This window comes from Sorex araneus, chromosome 9 (assembly GCF_027595985.1).
Source record: "Sorex araneus isolate mSorAra2 chromosome 9, mSorAra2.pri, whole genome shotgun sequence".
NCBI classification, from domain to species: Eukaryota; Metazoa; Chordata; class Mammalia; order Eulipotyphla; family Soricidae; genus Sorex; species Sorex araneus.
In genome coordinates this window covers 20035309-20054428 of record NC_073310.1, presented here as the reverse complement: position 1 = coordinate 20054428, position 19120 = coordinate 20035309, and the positions used below count along the sequence as shown (strand labels likewise).

The following is a 19120-nucleotide window of genomic DNA, read 5'->3' as shown; positions in this document are numbered from 1 at the left end:
GAAATCAATCAACATAATCCATCATATCAACAAAAGTAAAGATAAAAACTATATGATCATATCAATAGATGCAGAGAAAGCATTTGACAAGATCCAACACCCATTCATGATAAAAACTCTCACTAAAATGGGTTTTGGAGGAACTTTTCTCAAGATAGTCAGAGCCATCTACCACGAATCTATGGCAAGCATTATCATCAATGGAGAAAAACTAAGGGCATTTCCTCTAAGATTGGGGACAAGACAAGGATGCCCACTCTCACCACTTCTCTTTAATATAGTACTGGAAGTATTAGCAATAGCCATCAGGCAAGAAAAAGATATTAAGGGGATTCAGATCGGAAAGGAAGAAATCAAGCTCTCACTATTTGCAGACGATATGATACTATACCTAGAGAAACCTAAAAGCTCTAGTAAGAAACTCTTAGAAACAATTGACCTATACAGTAAAGTCGCAGGCTATAAAATTGATACCCAAAAATCCATGGCCTTCCTATGTGCAAACAATGGGACAGAGGAAAGGGACATGAAAAAAGCAATCCCGTTCACAATTGTGCCCCAGAAAATCAAATACCTTGGAATCAGCTTAAGAAGTAAAGGACCTCTACAAAGAAAACTATAAAACTCTACTCCATGAAATAAAAGAGGACATGAGGAAATGGAAACATATCCCCTGCTCATGGATAGGGAGAATAAACATTGTCAAAATGGCAATACTCCCAAAAGCATTACACAGATTTAACTCGATCCCTATAGGGATACCCATGGCATTCTTCAAAGAAACGGAGCAAGCAATCCTGAAATTTATATGGAACAATAAACGCCCACGGATAGCTAAAACAATTCTTGGGAAAAAGATGATAGGAGGCATCACCCTCCCCAACCTTAAACTCTACTACAAAGCGGTAACAATTAAAACAGCATGGTACTGGAACAAAGGCAGAGCTGCAGACCAATGGAATAGGGTGGAATATCTCCACACACAACCTCAAATGTATTATCATCTAATCTTTGATAAAGGAGCAAGAGATGTGAAGTGGAGCAAGGAAAGCCTCTTTAACAAATGGTGCTGGCACAACTGGACAACCACATGCAAAAAAAATGGGCTTAGAACTCAACCTGACACCATGCATAAAAGTCAGATCAAAATGGATTATAGACCACAAACCATAAGGTACATTGAAGACAAGGTCGGCAAAACCCTCCACGATATTGAAGATAAAGTTATCTTCAAAGATGACACGGAACTAAGCAATCTAGTAAAAACAGAGATCAACAAATGGGACTACATTAAACTAAAAAGCTTTTGCACCGCAAAAGATACAGTGACCAAAATACAAAGACTATCTACAGAATGGGAAAGGATATTTACACAATACCCATCAGATAAGGGGTTGATATCAATGGTACATAAAGCACTGGTTGAACTCTACAAGAAGAAAACATCCAACCCCATCAAAAAATGGGGCGAAGAAATGAACAGAAACTTTACCAAGGAAGAGATACGAATGGCCAAAAGGCACATGAAAAAGTGCTCTGCATCACTAATCATCAGAGAGATGCAGATCAAAACAACCATGAGATACCACCTCACACCACAGAGACTAGCACACATCCAAAAGAACAAAAGCAACCGCTGTTGGAGAGGATGTGGGGAGAAAGGGACCCTTCTACACTGCTGGTGGGAATGCCGGCTGGTTCAGCCCTTTTGGAAAACAATATGAACAATTCTCAAAAAACTAGAGGTTGAGCTCCCATTTGACCCAGCAATACCACTGCTGGGAATATATCCCAGAGGAGCAAAAAAGTATAGTCGAAATGACATCTGCACTTATATGTTCATCGCAGCACTGGTTACAATAGCCAGAATCTGGAAAAAACCCGAGTGCCCTAGAACAAATGACTGGTTGAAGAAACTCTGGTACATCTATACAATGGAATACTATGCAGCTGTTAGAAAAAATGAGGTCATGACATTTGCATATAAGTGGATCAGCGTAGAATGTATCATGCTAAGTGAAATGAGTCAGAAAGAGAGAGACAGACATAGAAAGATTGCACTCATCTGTGGAATATAGAATAATAGACTATAAGACTAACACCCAAGAATAGTAGAAATAAGTACCAGGAGGTTGTTTCCATGGCTTGGAGGCTATGTCTCTCATTCTGGGCAACTCAGAGAAGGGAACACCAAGTAAAATGTGGTCGGAGGTCATGTGGGCCGAATATATACTAGAGACTGAACACAATGGCCACTCAACACCTTTATTGCAAACCACAACACCTAATCAGAGAGAGAGAACAAAAGGGAATACCCTGCCATAGTGGCAGTGTGGGGTGGGGGGAGACGGGACTGGGGGGTTGTGGGAGGGATATTGGGTTTACTGGTGGTGGAGGGCACTGGTGAAGGGATGGGTTATCGAACTTTGTATGAGGGAAACATGAGCACAAAAATGTATAAATCTGTAACTTGACCCTCACATTGACTCACTAATTAAAAATAAACTATTAATAAAAAATTAAACAAAAAAAATAAAAATATATATCATCTGCAAAAAAAAAAAAGATTTGTGTTGTATAACATGGAAAGCATCCAAATCCTGGTGCAATTTTTAGAGTGATAACGGAATAGATATATTACATAAAGAATGGAAAAAATTAAAAATTTAAACTTTCACTATTTTGAGCCAGTTATTATAAACTGTAAGACGTTGCAGTTTATTACTATTTTATATATATTTATTCACTACTGATAAGTGTGTTAGAGAATTCAGGAACCTATGCAACTGAGGATTTTCTTTTTTGTTGTTTTCTGTTTGGGGATGATACTCAGAAATGCTCAGTGGCTCCTGGCTCTGCACCCAGGAGTAACTTTTGGCAGTGTTTGGTGGATCATATGGGATGCCAGCAATTGAACTGGGTCATCCAAGAACAAGGCAAGTATGTTACCGATGTACTATCACTCCTTCCCCAAAGGGTTTTTGTTCCAGTTCCTCATATATCTCTGTCACTGTGTGTGCATTGTTATTATACAACTGGCAGTAATAATCAGCCTCATCCCCAGACTGAAGATCAGAGATGAGCAAGTAAGCTGTATTTGTGGAGGTATCTTTGGATCCAGAAACACGATTAGAGACCCCAGGTCCCAACTGCTTGTCTGTGTCTGAGTAATAGTATAGGAAAAACTGAGGGTGACTTCCAGATTTCTGCTGATACCAATACATATTTGTGCCACGAACGCTGAGGTCACTGCTCAAGGTGAAGGCGATTTTGGCTGTTGTTCCAGGCGATTCAGAGACGGAGGGCGGCTGAGTCAGCACAGACTGGGAGAGGGAACCTGCAAAAAACAGACTTTCATAATCCTGGAACAAGGATCAGAGTAAACTATAAGAACATTGCAAAAGAGAGGGAAGCTATCCTGTTGTGTCCTGAGCCCTGTTCATACCTGTGTAGTGAAAGAGGACCATGAGCAGGAGAGGAATCCAGGCCATGGTGCACACAAACTCCTGATGCCCACAGTGTGGCCAGGATGTCTCAGTGCTCCTTTTCTTCCCCCCACCCTGCCAGAGACTGGACTGTTCATGCAAATGAGCTTCCTTCCAGTAACTCCCTTGACACGCCTCAGCTCACACTGATAAGAATAAAGGTTTGCTCACCCATTGGGGGGAAGCACCTTCTGAGATCACATAAATGTCCCTGCCCAGGAAACTCTGCCATGCTAGGGAGAGCACAGCTGCAGTCTCCTCCAGTGAGCCCAGGCCTAGCCCCAAGGCCAGGGTCTAGTGAGTTAGTGTTTACTTGGTGACTGTGTAATGATCAAAGGATAGTTTCTTGGTGCCCCCTACTGGTGAATATTGTAATTTTTCATGGCATGAACTTTATTATAGATGACATCAAATGCATATTTTTTTCCCTAGAAACATAAAATAGACCATATCAGAGCATATAGGCACAGAAAGAAATATATGTTTTCCTTTGAAAAAATAGGGAATTCTATTATAAAACTAGTCTCCAGTTGGGATACTATTGAATATTTCACAGGAAACTCAAGACATAGTATTTTTGTTTCATTTATCCTCATAACTTTAAAAATGAAATAAATGTTTCTAGTTCTTTGGGAAGTCTGTTATAACAGCTGTAAACACATCTTAATGGATCCAAATCTGGGGGAAGTTCAGCAGTGAGAAGCACAAGTGTGACATGTTCTACTACCTGTGTTTGAACCCTGGCACCACATGAACCTCCAGCACCTCTGAGTACATCCCTAGTGGCTTTCTGGGCACGTCAGATGGCTCTGGTGGTCATCATCATTGCAGGTCAGAACAGCACTCTGTCCTGGGAACTTGGCATTGAACTACCTCCTAGGAGTGGTCCCAGGCTTCCTTAGCACTGCTAGGGAGACCTCCCAAATACATAAATTACATAATTTTACATATTTCCTACAAACAAAAATATTTACTCATGAATATAAATATTAATACAGCAGTTCTGTATAAATATTTGGGGTATCAGGATCAGTGGCACTTATACTGCTGTTTAAAGTTTAAATTGTTGAAGGTTTGAAAAATCATCATTTGATTGTGAGCACCCCATCCAAAAAGTCTATTTCTCTTTACTCCTCAATTATATTTATTCTAAAATATATTTTGAAATAGTGATTTGGAATGCAGTAGGGATAATAACTTGTGTTATTGGAGGAAGACTACTGATACTATGTTGATGAATGAAGTAATGGTATTTATATGCCTGAAACTATTATTAACAGTATTATATATCATAGTACCTACATGAATATAGGGTAAGGCATGGAGGGGATGATGACCAGGGAATAATGGCAGCACAATTAATAAAGATTTGCCTGTCAAGATATCAAAAAGCCCTCTAAGTTCTTACCAACTAGTTGCTAACCTACAGCGGAAAAGCCAGAAAAACAAACGGAACAGTCTAGAAAGAACCCAATGTTTGTAATATTTTAGAACTTGGTACTAGCAGCATTTTAGATAATTAAGAAAAGATGAATTATTCACAAATGATAAAGTAAAACTTGTAGTTAAAAAATGCCAGATCAATGCAGAAAACATTAGTCCAACATAAATAGCCACATAAATGTTTATTTATCATATTCATGTTGACCTTAACCATCCTAAAACTGACTTCAAAAGAAAAAATTCTGCAAGGTGATTTAGCAACATACAAATTAAAATCTCCTGAATACCTAGTAATATTAGCAGAGTAAAAGAAATATCTATAAACCTCTTCACATACATAAGTTTTTTATCATGTCAAAAAGTTATCTTATTATGACATAGAAGTTGTTGAAATCAAGAACAAAACTAAACTCTAATTTGAAACGGGACAAGGCACTTTTTTTTTTGCTTTTTGGTCACACCCAGTGATGCATGGGGTTACTCCTGGCTCTGCACTCAGGAATTACTCCTGGCATTGCTTGGGGGACCATATGGAATGCTGGGAATCGAACCTGGGTCAACTGCGTGCAAGGCAAACACCCTATGTGCTGTGCTATTGCTCCAGCCCCCAAAGCACTTTTTAGAAGATCTAAAAGTGGCCATGAGGAAGAACTACTTAGTGTCCTGGGTGTGAAAAAGCATTTATGTTCAAAGCAGAATCAAATAATGTTTCTAAAAAAACAAATTGAGAAAATTAGGAACAGTGGCACTTACACTGCTGTTTACAGTTTAAATTGTTGAAGGTATTTGATTATGAGAACCCCATCTGAAAAATCTATTTCTCTTTAATCCTCTATTATAATCATTATAAAACATATTTTGAAAATAATTAATGAATATAACACATCTTTCTAGTTTTGCTTAAATTACCAGTGAATTAAGAATAATTCATATGATAGATTTTATAAATACACTGTTGTACTTCCTTGAGATCTAACTTCTGAAATTGTTGTAGGTAACATATAAGTAAATATAGACGTACCTTGGTAGATCATTGAAAATATAGATCAGTTTGATAATATTTATGTAGAAACAATATAATCTTTGGTTAGATAGAACTACATCATATGACCACATCATATTCAACCGAAGATTTTGCCTGACAGATGTCGCTGTTGTCCCAAAATTCCAAACGGGATCCAACCACCGTCTCCTTCCTGCAAAATTCTACTTCACAGAGCAGGGAGAAAGGACTACAAAGTTTAAGTTTAAGAAGAGAACTCCCAGAATGACCTTCAACTAGGAGCTCTTTGGCACTATTGCAGCAACGTGGGAAGATGCCATAGTTGACAACATCAATGAGGAATACTATCAACTGGTTTAGCACCTCCATGAAACTGCACTAAGAGTGCTGAGAATGGGAAAGCCACAAATAGACGCTTGTCGGGGCTGGAGCGATAGCACAGTGGGTAGGGCTTTGCCTTGCACGCGGCCGACCCGGGTTCGATTCCCAGCATCCCATATGGTCCCCTGAGCACCGCCAGGAGTAATTCCTGAGTGCATGAGCCAGGAGTAACCCCTGTGCATTGCCAGGTGTGACCCAAAAAGCAAAAAAAAAAAAAAAATAGACGCTTGTCTTTGGAAACTCTTGAACTCATTCACCAACGTGGTTTGGCAGGAGCCTCAGGCAATCACAGGCTAACATCTGAGCTTGCAAAGCTGTGCAGAGAAGCAATAAAGGAAGACCTCAAAGAGAGAAGAGCACCAGTGTTGGCCGATGGGGAAGAAGCCAGAAAAAGTATTCACTACGCTCACCTGTCCTTTGCCAACTATAAGACCAAGATGATTGCCCTCCAACGTCCTGATGGATCTATCACATCTTCCAGAAGGAAAATGGAGAGGATTATTCATGACTTCTACTCCAATCTCTTTGACAGCCATGTCCACCTGCCCCACATACCAAATTCTGCAGGATGGATATGTCATTCCCAATGTCCTCTCTTCTGAAACCCAACATGCCATTTCATTGGTAAAGACACGTACAGCACCCAGTCCAGACAAGGTCAGACCCAAACACCTGAAGAATCTGCCACCAGTACTCGCCAATACACTGGCTAGGCTCTTCACACACTACCTGTCTGAATGCAAGGTTCCATCCCAGTGAAAAACCAGCAGGACTGTTCTGTTGTACAAGAAGGAAGAAAGACATTCACAACATCGGCAACTATCGCCCAATCTGCCTGTTGCCCATCATCTATAAGTTGTTCACTCGAGTCATCCTGAATAGAATAGGCAGAACACTAGATGAAGGACAACCATGCTAGCAAGCTGGGTTCCAAAAAGGATTCAGCATGATCGACCATATCCACACAGTGACCAAGCTCATTGAAGTTTCGGAAGAGTTCAAGATGCCACTCTGTCTAATGTTCATCGATTTAAAGAAGGCCTTTGATTCTGTTGAGAGTGAAGTGGTCATCGAAGCCCTAGCCAAACAGGGAATTCAAGCTCAGTACATCAAGATCCTCTGCGAGCTGTATGATCGATTCACCACCAGGATCTCACCATTCTACAAGGAAGTGATCACTGACGTAAAGAGAGGGGTTTGGCAGGGTGATACCATTTCACTGAAACTCTTCAGTGCCACCCTCGAGAATGTCATGCGACGACTGGAATGGGAAGAAATGGGAGTGAAGATAGACAGTTGGCAACTATACCACCTCAGCTTCGCTGATGACATCATTCTAGTAACACCAACCATTAGCCAAGCAGCACAAATGCTGGCCAACTTCGAACACAAGTGTGGAAGGGTCGGACTGCAGCTGAATCTCACCAAAACAATGTTCATAAAAAAAACAAACTAGTCCCTGACGCTCCATTTCCTCTCAATGGAACAAACATCTCCGAATGCAGCAGCTTTGTGTACCTGGGTCGAGAACTCAACATGAGGAATGACTTGGCACTAGAACTGCACAGGAGGAAGAGAGCACCGTAGTACGCCTTCAAGAGCGTCAAAGAAGTGGTTAAGAGGACAAAGAACCTCCAGATCCAGGTACATCTTTTCGACTCTACCATTCTCCCTGCACTAACATATGCCTCAGAGACCTGGGCCCTACGAAAACAGGATGAGAACACTATTCAGATCTCCCAAAGAAGAATCAAAAGAGTTTGCTAGGAGTATCACATCTCGCTCAAGTGAGAGAAGGAATTCGGAGGTCCGACCTCTATCCATGATCAAGAATCAGGGATGCTGTCTCATTAGACAAAGCATCAAAAATCAGATGGGCTGCACACATAATGTGATTTAGAGATGACTTCTGCACTAGAGCTGTTTCCAGGGGACGTCAAAAGACTAGATGGCAGCCCACCTACAAGATGGTCAGATTTTGACCAGATGGTCAAAACCCTGAACGAATCATTTGAGGCTCTTCTTGTTCCTGGAGCGAGCAGATACCATTGGGCTACACAAGAACGCAACAGGGACGAATGGAGATGTTACTGTTGCCTGCTAGGGCAAATCGAAGATCAACAGTATGACAAGTGATATGTTGTGATAGATAGAACTATGCCCCAGATTTTATAAGGTTTTTTTTTTTATTTCTGGGCTTTTGTTAAACATTTATCAAACAGCTTGTTCTTCAAATCCAAGTTCTTTCTTGAACACATATCTTGCTTACATATCTCATTGTTTCTTTTCTCACCATTTTCTGTTCTGCAGAAGCCTGTGTGTTTCTCTCAAACATGTATTTCTTCTCTCTCTCCTCACATCTTTTGAAATATTTAATTAAACCTACATTGCTTCACAAAAAATAATAACAAACATAAAATTAATTTTAAATTTTGGTTACTATCTAAAAATATGTATCTACAAAGACCATGTATAAAATTTATGATTTATATTATTAGTAACAAAATAATCCCGAGGAAGAACAAAAGTAGCAATCTCACAAATGTAAAAGCAAGTTTTTACTTTTTATTTTTCCTTTAGGATTGTTAAAAGCTGATAATTTCTTTCCAATCTTATTGAAGATATTTTAGGTGTACCTATAGACTTTATTTTGTATCTATTTAATTATATAAACTGGCATAAGTTATTATTTATTGGCAGAGAAGGGGAAACCCAACAGGGCTCAGTACTTACTCCTTACAGTGGGCTCAGGGGTCATTCCTGGTAGTACTTGAGGGACTTTATGCAGTGCTGGGTATAAACACAAGGCCAGCAACTTACAAGGAATAGTCCTTATCATCTCTACTGTCTCTTCAGTCCATACTACAGTGTTTATTGGTTAATGTTTTTGTTTGGGGGACCCACACCTGGAAGTTTTCAGGGATTCTCCCTGGCCCTGTTCTCAGGTATTAGACAGTGCTAAGAGAGCCATAAGCAGTACCTGGAATCAAATCCCAGACAGCTACCTGTAAGGCAAGTAATAATACTCATGGTATTATCTCTCTCACCTCTTGCATGCTTTATTTTACATAAAATCATACAGTGTGGCCTTGCCAGCACCTCCAGATGAGGCCCTAAAGACGCTTAGTGCCAGGATGTTAGCCACTGTAATCCCTGGCATCACAAAACCCTAGGCAACACTGCATCCTCTGGAATTCTCTTCTAACCACCATTCTATTCCGATGGGTCATGTATTGCCAAGATTTATCCCCAGTCACTTAGGAGGCCACCACTCCCTCAAAAAGACAAATAAAAATTTATAAATTTTATTATGTTTCTCTTTGCCCTTCTGAACTATCTGTGATATCTGCAATGAGCACTATAAAAATTCTAGTTTCAATTATTATTATTATTCTTAAGAAAATAATCCTGGGGAAGAACAGGAGTAGAAATCTTACCACATAAAAATAATATCTCACTTTCTATTTTAAAATTTTATCTGAAGGATTGTGATATGCTGACTTTTTCCTCTCTTAGAGGAAAAGTATTTTAGTTGTGCATATAGAATTTATTTTGTCTCTATTATGTGTATGCTTTATTTTATTTTGTCTATATTATGTGTATGCTTCATTTCATAGCATATCTAAATTGTTATTTTTAATGACTCATTTTAGCTGTGTTTTGGAAAAGGTAAATACAAAATACATAAATGCATCCCATAAAATATTGGAATTATTGAAATGGTTAATGCACTTGCAAAATCATTGCCTTACTTTTTGAAAGTTACCTTCTAAAATGTTGAACAAAGCTGCCTTAGCTCCCACACATAAGCTACCAATGGGGCCCAACAACATCAGTATAGCTATTTATTTGGAGTCCCTAGCATGGAATAGCATGAGAAGTATCACTAATGGGTTGAAACTTCCTTTGCAAAATGATGGAAATGTGCAAAATTAGATTTTGGTGACAGCTATACAAATCTGTCAGTTCATGAAGCACAATTGAACTGAGCACAGTAAATATGTTTGAACATGGTTAATATATGCTACATTTTGGCATAGGTGTTAAACACACGCACACACAGACACAGTCTGAGAAGGAGGAGCCATCATCTGCCCTGTTCAGTGGGTCTGTGCTCAGAGTCACACTCAGACAATACAGTCTCCACAGCTCTGTTTGCTGTTTGACACAGGCTGACATGGGGGGATCACAAACCAAGGCTGTTTTTTGTCTCATTTCCCCTTGAGTCTGAAGCACTGTGGCATTGCTGATAACTGCTGTATCATGAAGACAGTAATAATCAGCGTCATGCTCAGGCTGCACACGTGAGATGGTCAAGTAGGAACATTGGAGGAACTCTTGATGGACCCAGACAACCTACCTGGAACCCCAGGGGGTCTGTTATTGTCTTTGTAAATCACGTTTGTGGGGGTACTCCCAGGGTGCTGCTGGTACCAGTGCACATAGTTAGACCCAACGTTTCCACCACTTTAGGTACAAGAGATGGTGACCTTCTCTCCTGGAGATTTCAACACAAAGGGAATCTGATTCAGCACAAATTGGACCCAAGTTCTTGAAAGGAAAGAAGAGGAAAATCAATGAGACAGAAGGATCCCATTACCAGGGAGGAGGAAGAGGTCATCACCTAATTGCCACCCCTACCTCTGCCCTGCAAAATTTCCTACAGGCACTACCTGTGCAGGAGGCCAAGAAGGTGAGCAGCAGCAGAGTCTGGGCCATGATGAAGATGCTCCCACACTTTGTGTCCAAGGCTTGACAGCCACGCTGTGTCAACGAGCCCTTTATAGGTACTCCTAATCCACAGAGTGGGAGGTTTTAATGCAAACCTTCCCCTTTCAGGAAGCCATGCAAGCCCCTTCTTAAAATTGCCCACTATCTAGTTGAGTATAGAAAGACTAGATCAGGGGAAAGGATTTCTCCCCACCAGGGAAAGAGTGGCATCTGCAGGCCAGGAGAAAGCTCAAAGATGAGCCCTGGGGAGCCAGGACCACAAAAAAAAAAAAAAAGCACCACCCCTGGTAGACACAAGAGATGTGTCACTCCTGTCCAGTGTTGGAGCTCAGAGCTCCACTCTTCCCAACCCACATCTTTCAGATTTCCAGATCATGGCCAAGCTTCTCTTTGGGCTTCTCTGCACTACACTTTATCTCACTTTGCATTTTATAGTTACTGACTGTACAAATCAACCATGACAATGTGAGTTATTCTCTGGAATATTATAAGGTGAATGAGCTACATTGAAGGAAAGAGAGTGGTATCTGCACTGAATTTATCTCCAAGGTAGGCTGGGGCAAAAAAGAACTTTCAGAAGCAAAAATTATATGCACAGAATGTATGATCTATGATGCACCAAAAAACATTATGAACAATTAATCAAATGGAGCATGCATAACTTTAATATATGTTGAATTACATTGGCTATCATTTATTATAGATTTTTACAAGGAAACTAGGTACAGGTCTCACTGTTGGCTTGGGTATCAGTTCAACATGAATCTAGGGGCTGGCTTTCCTGTTACTGCACTAGTAACTCAGTGATATCTTTGACCTCTCTAAGCTAAGTCTTCAGTTTGGCTAATTGCAGGTGCAATGTTGCCTCAGAGGGGCCAGCAATGATTAAAGGAGAGACATTACACTGAGTATTTATATCTGCATGGTAAAGGGCAAGTTCAGAGCTGACACCTGGGTGTGAAATTCAGGTGTCCAGCATGTCTAGAACAGGCTGAGCGGTGACAATGACACAGGCCACCTGGTTTTCATATCATGACTTCATTTGATTTATCCATACCATACATACTAGAAAATATGCTGACCGACCTCCACAGATGCAATCTTTATGTTAGTTATGTAAACAACACCAGCTGTTTACAGTTGTTTACAGACTAGATATTTAGGTATACAATGTTTCAACACCATCCCAAAATGACTGTTGATTTCTCTCCATCGGTGTCCCCAAAGTTTTCTTCCCTAACCCAGCCTGCCTCCTTTAAAAGCACATCTTTAAGATGAATTATTGTAGTTTGGGTCCCATGTTTACAGTACTGTTCCCTGTGCTTTAACATATACATATACAACATTTGTTCACCAGCAAGGTGCCAAAGACTCCTCCTTCTGCCTGCCTCATCTTACTACCCCACTCCTTCATTTCTTTCCTTTCTTGCATTCACTACTATCAACTAGGGACAAGGATTTGCCCCACACTAGTAACTTACATTCTTTCCATGTTAGTTTATATACCAAAGATAAATGAGATGATTCAGCATTTGGTCTCCTTCTTGTGACCTACTGCATTAGGATATTCTCCAGCTCCATCCAAGTTTCAGCGATTTTTGGACTCCATCATTCTTTGTCCTCTTGGAGAGCCCAGCAAGCTACCTAGAGTATCCCACCCACACAGCAGATCCTGGCAAGCTACCCGTGGCATATTTGATATGCCAAAAACAGTAACAATGAGTCTCACAATGGAGACGTTACTGGTGCCCGCTCGAGCAAATCGATAAACAATGGGACAACAGTGCTACAGTGCTATCATTCCTTGAATCCTCAAAGTATGCCATTGTGCATCTATATAAAACGTCGACCATTAACTAACCTGCTATTGGACAACTAGGTAGATTCCAATGCCTAGGTATTGTATTAAGTGCTGCAATGTACAATGGAGAGTATATGTCCTTTCCAATAATACACTTCAGATCTTGGGGATGGAGAATATGTTTTAACTAATCATCAGGGAGATGCAAATTAAAACAACAATGTCATCTCACACCACAGGGTCGGGCACACATTCAAAAGAACAAAAGCAACTAGTGTTGGCATGGATGTGGGGGGGGGGGGCGGAAGGGACACTCTTTCACTGTTGGAGAGAATGCCGACTGATCCAGCCTTTTTGGAGAAGAATATGGGCATTCCCTCAAAAACTAGAAATTGAGCTTTCATATGACCCCAAGATACTCCTCCTAGGAATATATCCCAGAGTGCAAAAATGCATAGTGAAAAATGACATCTACACCTGCATGTTCGTTGTAGCACTATTCACAATAGCCAGAATCTGGAAACAACCCGAGTGCTTGAGAAGAGAAAACTGGTTAAAGAAACTTGGGTACATCTACACAATAGAATACTATGCAGCTGTTAGGAAATATGAAGTTATAAAATTTGCTTATGGTGGATGGTCATGGAGAGTACCATGCTAAGTGAGATGAGTCAGAGGAAGAGAACAGACAAGACTTAGAGTGACTTCACTTATTTGTGGAATATAAAATAACATAATATGAGACTGACACCCAAGGATAGTGGACACAAGGTCCAAGAATATTATTCAGTCAAAGAACTTGGCTTTTTACTACGATTAGTGCAACTTATTAGCTGGAAAGACAAATACTATATGAATTTGCCCAAATGTAAAATAGAACCCAAAATAGGGAACAAACAAACAGGAGAGTAAATCTTTAGATTTTGAAAACAGTTTGGGATTAGCTGAGGGGAAGGGATGTTGGGGTGGAACAGGGTGGAAGTAGCTGATTAGATGAAGATGGATGGAAATTAGTTGTGAGGTGGCAGATATATGCAGACTATACTGAAAGGTGGTGTGAAGCCACACCCCTGAAACTCTTTGGCACATTGTAAACCAGTGTGAACTCAGTAGTAGAATAAAGTATTGTCCCAAGCTGCCCACTCTCACCAGTCCTATTCAATATAGTACTGGAAGATTTTGTCATAGCAGTTAGGCAAGAAAAAAAATATCAAGGACATCAGGATAGCAAGAAAGATCTCCAGATGCTTCTCCACCCGGGAAGGCTGTTGCCTTGGACGGACAAAGGAAGAACGAGGGTTAAGCTGGTTGCTGATTAGTTGCCATTAATTCAGTCTCTCATCTCTCCCAGCTCTCTCCAACTGTCTCTCTGTCTCTGTCTAACCATGCAATTCTTTCTTCCCGCTGTATCTGTCTCCTCTATCTCTCTCTGATGTCTCTCCTTCAACCCCCCTGCAGCAACCTTCAATCAATTCCTTCTACAATCCAACAACCAATTCATTTCTCCAATCATCAGTCAATTCATTTCTCCCTACAATCCCCCCTTACTCCCTGCAGCCACTCTTTTTATCCTCTCACCATGCCTCCCCAACCCCACGGGAAGCGTGATCAAAAATGTTTTTCCAGGGGCTGGAGAGATAGAGCTGGTAGAGCATTTGCCTTGCATGCAGGTTCGATTCCCAGCAGGTTCGATTCCCAGCATCCCATATGGTCCCCTGAGCACTTCCAGGGTAATTCCTAAGTGCAGAGCCAGGTGTGACCAAAAAAAGAAAAGAAAAAATGTTTTTCCAGACTTCTTGAACACATGCAGCCCATGAGGGCAAAACAGCCTTTAGGTATGTTTCTCCTCTCCTTAGACCTGCAACTTAATTAGCATCTTTAATTCTTCTAATATTTCCATTCTGTACGGACACAGTAATAGACGCTTTTAGGCTTGTAGGGTAACTTTCGTGGGGTCATATTACCACAGACTCAGGCTACAGTGCTCAGGCCGGATCAATCATTCCTAACCCCAGCAGAGTACAAATCTACTTAGTACTTTTGGTTCATGACAGAATTTGTCCATGGCCAAGCTCTTAACTTATAGTTAAGCATTAGGGCACTTTGGCCAGGCCCATTTTGATGCCAAGGTAGCTCATAGCTCAACACTTGGGTCCATCCAGTCCCTCATTGGGACCCTGCTTTTGAGGATCTAGGAAGTAAGGGTAAGTAAGGCTCAAGTCAAGAAAGCAGATGTCCAGTAGGTAGATTATCTGGAGTCAATCAACTCCCAAGCCACAGGCTTCTCTTTTTAACTGCCTTCCTGTATCCATACAAAAAGCAGCTGCTCTGAAATGATAACCATACAAAGGACACTAAGGAGAAGAGAAAGACAATATTTACAAGTCAGAGTCTGATCAGGAGACAAAGGTAATTAACAGATTGGGGGCAATCAACAAAACACAAGTTTCCAGCGGCCAGGGGGGGAGGGCAAGCCAACCGTTATCCTACAGATGTGCATGGAGAGTATCATGCTAAGTGAAATGAGTCAAAAAGAGAGGGACATAGAATGACTGCACGTTTTTGTGCAAAATAAATTCACATAATAAGAGACTAACACCCAGGGACAGTAGAGATAAGCGCCAGGAAGATTTCTCCATGGTTCGAAGCCTGCCTCATGAACTGGGGGAGAAGGCAGCTGGATTAGAGAAGAGATTACTAAATCAATGATAGTTGGAGGGATCACTTGCGATGGGGTGTGTATTCACCAAAATGAGTTAGAAGCCTCTGACTCTCTCTCTCACCACCTGCATTCGATGGTTGGGGGCCACTTCCTCACCCCAGCCTGCAGCCACCGCCAACAGATGCATGAAGGTGGGTACAAGGCCACAAGGCTGGTTGGTGATCAGTTGTCATTTATTCCATTCACCCCATGCAACTGTTCTAGTCTCACTAAGCACCCATTTCAGTCTCACACTGTCCCTCATTCCTGTCTCTTCCTGTCCCCATCTTGTCTATCTGTGGCCCAACTCATCTTGGTCTCTCTCTATCTCTCACCAACTCCCCTCCAACTCCTAGCAGTGGGGGTAGCAACCACACCAAGGTCAGGTAGCACAATCAACATATCAAAACCCTTCTTGATCACCAATCAGGCTCAAGGGCAAAATGCCACTTAGGGGTTTTTCTCCTTTCCTTAGTCCAATAACTTAATTAACATCTTAATTCTACTTAATATAGTTATTTTATATGGACACAGAAAGAGATATATTAAGCTTCTAATGTTGTTTTCCTTACAACATCTAACTATAGATCCAAGACTACAGTGCTCAGGCCAGATTCATCTTTCCTAACCCTAGCAGGGTGCTAATCTGGTTGTTACTTTTTGAATCATGACAGACCTTGTCTGTGACCATGCTCTTAACTCATAGTTAAGTATTATGGCGCTTTGGCCTGGCCCATTTTGATGCCAGGGTAGCTTGCCCTAGGTCCATCCTGTCCCTCATCAGGACCCTGCTTTTGGGGTGCTAGGAAGTAAGGGCAACTGAGGGTTAAGTCAAGAAAATAGATGCCCAGAAGTGAGTATTATTTGGAGTCAATTAACTCCCAAGTTACAAAAGCATAGCACTAATTGTCTTCCTGTGTCTATACAAAAAGGACCTTACTCTGAATTAACTATACAAAGGACATAAGGAGAAAAGAAAAGCAATATTTACAAGCAAACAGAGTCTGATTAGGAGATAAAGGTGATTGACTAGTTGAGGAAGCAGAGCACAAAGAGGTTTATAACACAGGGGAATGGAAGTACTGTGATGGGAATAACCCAATAAACCTAAGCTTCCTATGGCAAGGCAGAAGAACAAACCAATGTTACCCTACAATGGGAGATGTGTGTTAAAAATAGATAAAGGACCAAACATGATACCTTCTCAGTATCTGTACTGCAAACCATAATGCCCCAAAGTAGAGAGGTACTATGAGGGAAATTGTCTGCCATGGAAGCAGGGGGAGGGGTGAGATAGGGGTGGGGTTACTGGGGACATTGGTGGTGGAATATGTGCAATGGTGAAGGGATGGGACTTCTATCGTTGTATGACTAAAACTAAAACATGAAAGCTTTGTTACGGTATCTCACAGTGATTCAATAAATCACTGTATCACTGTAATTCTGGTTTCTCATCAATTTGCTCAAGCAGGCACCAGTAATGTCTCCATTGTGAGACTTGTTACTGTTTTTGGCATATTGAATACGCCACAGGTAGCTTGCCAGGCTCTGCCGTGCAGGTGAGATACTGATGGTAGCTTGCCGGGCTCTCTGAGAGGGATGGAGGAATCGAACCTGGGTCGGCCACATGCAAGGCAAAAGCTCTACCTGCTGTGCTATCGCTCCAACCCTGCCCCTCACTCCTCCTAGGATCACTTATTAACACTAGGTTGAATTCAATAAAAAATAAATAAAATTTAAAACAGATAAAAATAAACTATTGTGCCATTCCACATCATGCATTGGCCTCAAAACATTATGTAATAAAAATGCAAATAAAATAAATAAAGGACATGCAAAGTACCACAATTTTTTCAGATCCTATCAATGTGAAATATCCAGAATAGAAAAATGCATAAGATTTTAACACGGATTAGTAAGTTCTCTGGAGTGAGTAGGTTGGAGGTTGGGTAGAATGAGAAGAATCATTGATGGGTTTGAAATTTTTTCCAGAATGACGAAAATGTTGTAAAATTAAATTTTGGTGTTGATATGCAACTGTCAATTTATGAAGCACAGTTGAACTGGGCTCTGTAAGTGTGTTGAAACATGATTAATAACAGGTTACATCATGACATAGCTATTAAGCACACCCAGTCTGAGCAGAAGAAGCCATCGTTGACCCTTGTTCAGTGGGTCTGTGCTCACAGAGTCACACTCAGACAGAATAATCTCCACAGCTCTGTTGCCTGTCTATCTGGCACAGGCTGGCATGGGGGGAGGGGTCACTTAGAACAGGGCTGTGTTTTTGTCTTATTTCTCCTTGAGTCTGAAGCACTGTGGTATTGCTGATACTGTTGTCCCATGAAGCACAGTAATAATCAGCCTCATCCTGAGGCTGCACACCTGAGACGGTCAGATAGGCCCTGTTTCCAGATTTTGTAGCAGTGAACCGAGCTGGGATTCCTGTAGGTCGACTACTTCTATACATCACAGCTTTCGGGGCAGCACCAGGAATCTGTCGGTACCAGCCTGCACCTTTGTCACCGACATTGTGGCTATTTCCTGTGCAGGAGAGGGTGACTGTCTGTCCCACAGACCCTGACACTGATAGTTCCTGCGTCAATCCAGTCTGCGCCCAGGAGCCTGGAATGGAGCAATGGAGACACAGAGGTGAGACAGTTACTAGCCACAGCCTGTTTTCAAAACAAAGCATTTCCCACCATTGCAGCCCCTCAACCCTGATCATGGTCTCCCGAATAATCATTTCCCCAAGTTCCCACATCAGTCACCTGGGTACTGAGCTAGCAGGAAGAGGAGCAGAACAGGAGGCCAGGCCATTGCAGAGACACTCTAGACTCTGATCTGGAGCTCACAAGGGAGACAACTGCACAAAGTCCCTCTTATCTTCCCCTGATGGGACAGCAGAAAGGAGCCCTTTATGCAAATCGCCCCTTCCCCATCTGCTCTGGGCCTACATTTGGTGAAAGCTGAGTTGGAGGGGGAGCTGAGGCTTGAGCATCTCCAGGGTGCTTGAGGTCACAGTTTCTAACCCCCAGGGAGTGCAGAGCCCCAGGTGACAGTTTCAGAGCTGGTTCCCCCAGCAGGCTCAGGGACAAGCCCACAGCGCCACCTGCTGAGTCAGATGAAGATCCACCACAGAGACCATACAATGTGCTAGCACTGTCCCAAGTGTCTGCTGTCCACAAACAGATGCAAGTGCTCCTAAGCTGAATCTCAGGATCAGACTCTGAAGTTCCTAAACATCCGTATTCAAGAGGTTTATTATGCTCATAGGGCATTTTCTGTAAACATCAACATCTGAGTGCCATGTGAAGTGTCATGCCTAAAGCTTTCAGAGGGAAAAACTATCAGCTTGATGAAAGTATTCAGGTTCATTGGTACCTCCTCAACAGTTCCCTGAAACCTGATGATCACTGGGGGTGGCTGGTCCACAGTATAGATTTAAGGTTGTTTTCCTAGAGGGGTGCCCTCTCCTGGAATAAACTCTTTTTCACAGTTTACTGGGATTTGATGTCAAGCAGGGACACTTGACACAAAAGAGTCAGCAGCTGTCAAGGGAACATGTGTGGCCA

The 19120-nt window shown here is 41.6% G+C and overlaps 2 gene segments (V, D, J or C); both read right to left on the bottom strand.

Annotated features, from left to right (window-relative positions):
* Positions 1-2945: 2945 nt before the first annotated feature.
* LOC101548991 (probable non-functional immunoglobulin lambda variable 11-55) lies at positions 2946-3538 on the bottom strand. The segment is given in 2 exon segments: positions 2946-3337; positions 3446-3538. Coding segments are annotated over 2 exon segments (438 nt in total).
* A 14204-nt stretch (positions 3539-17742) lies between these two features.
* Positions 17743-18365, bottom strand: LOC101548731 (immunoglobulin lambda variable 2-23-like). The segment is given in 2 exon segments: positions 17743-18170; positions 18317-18365. Coding segments are annotated over 2 exon segments (477 nt in total).
* Between the last annotated feature and the right edge of the window lie 755 nt (positions 18366-19120).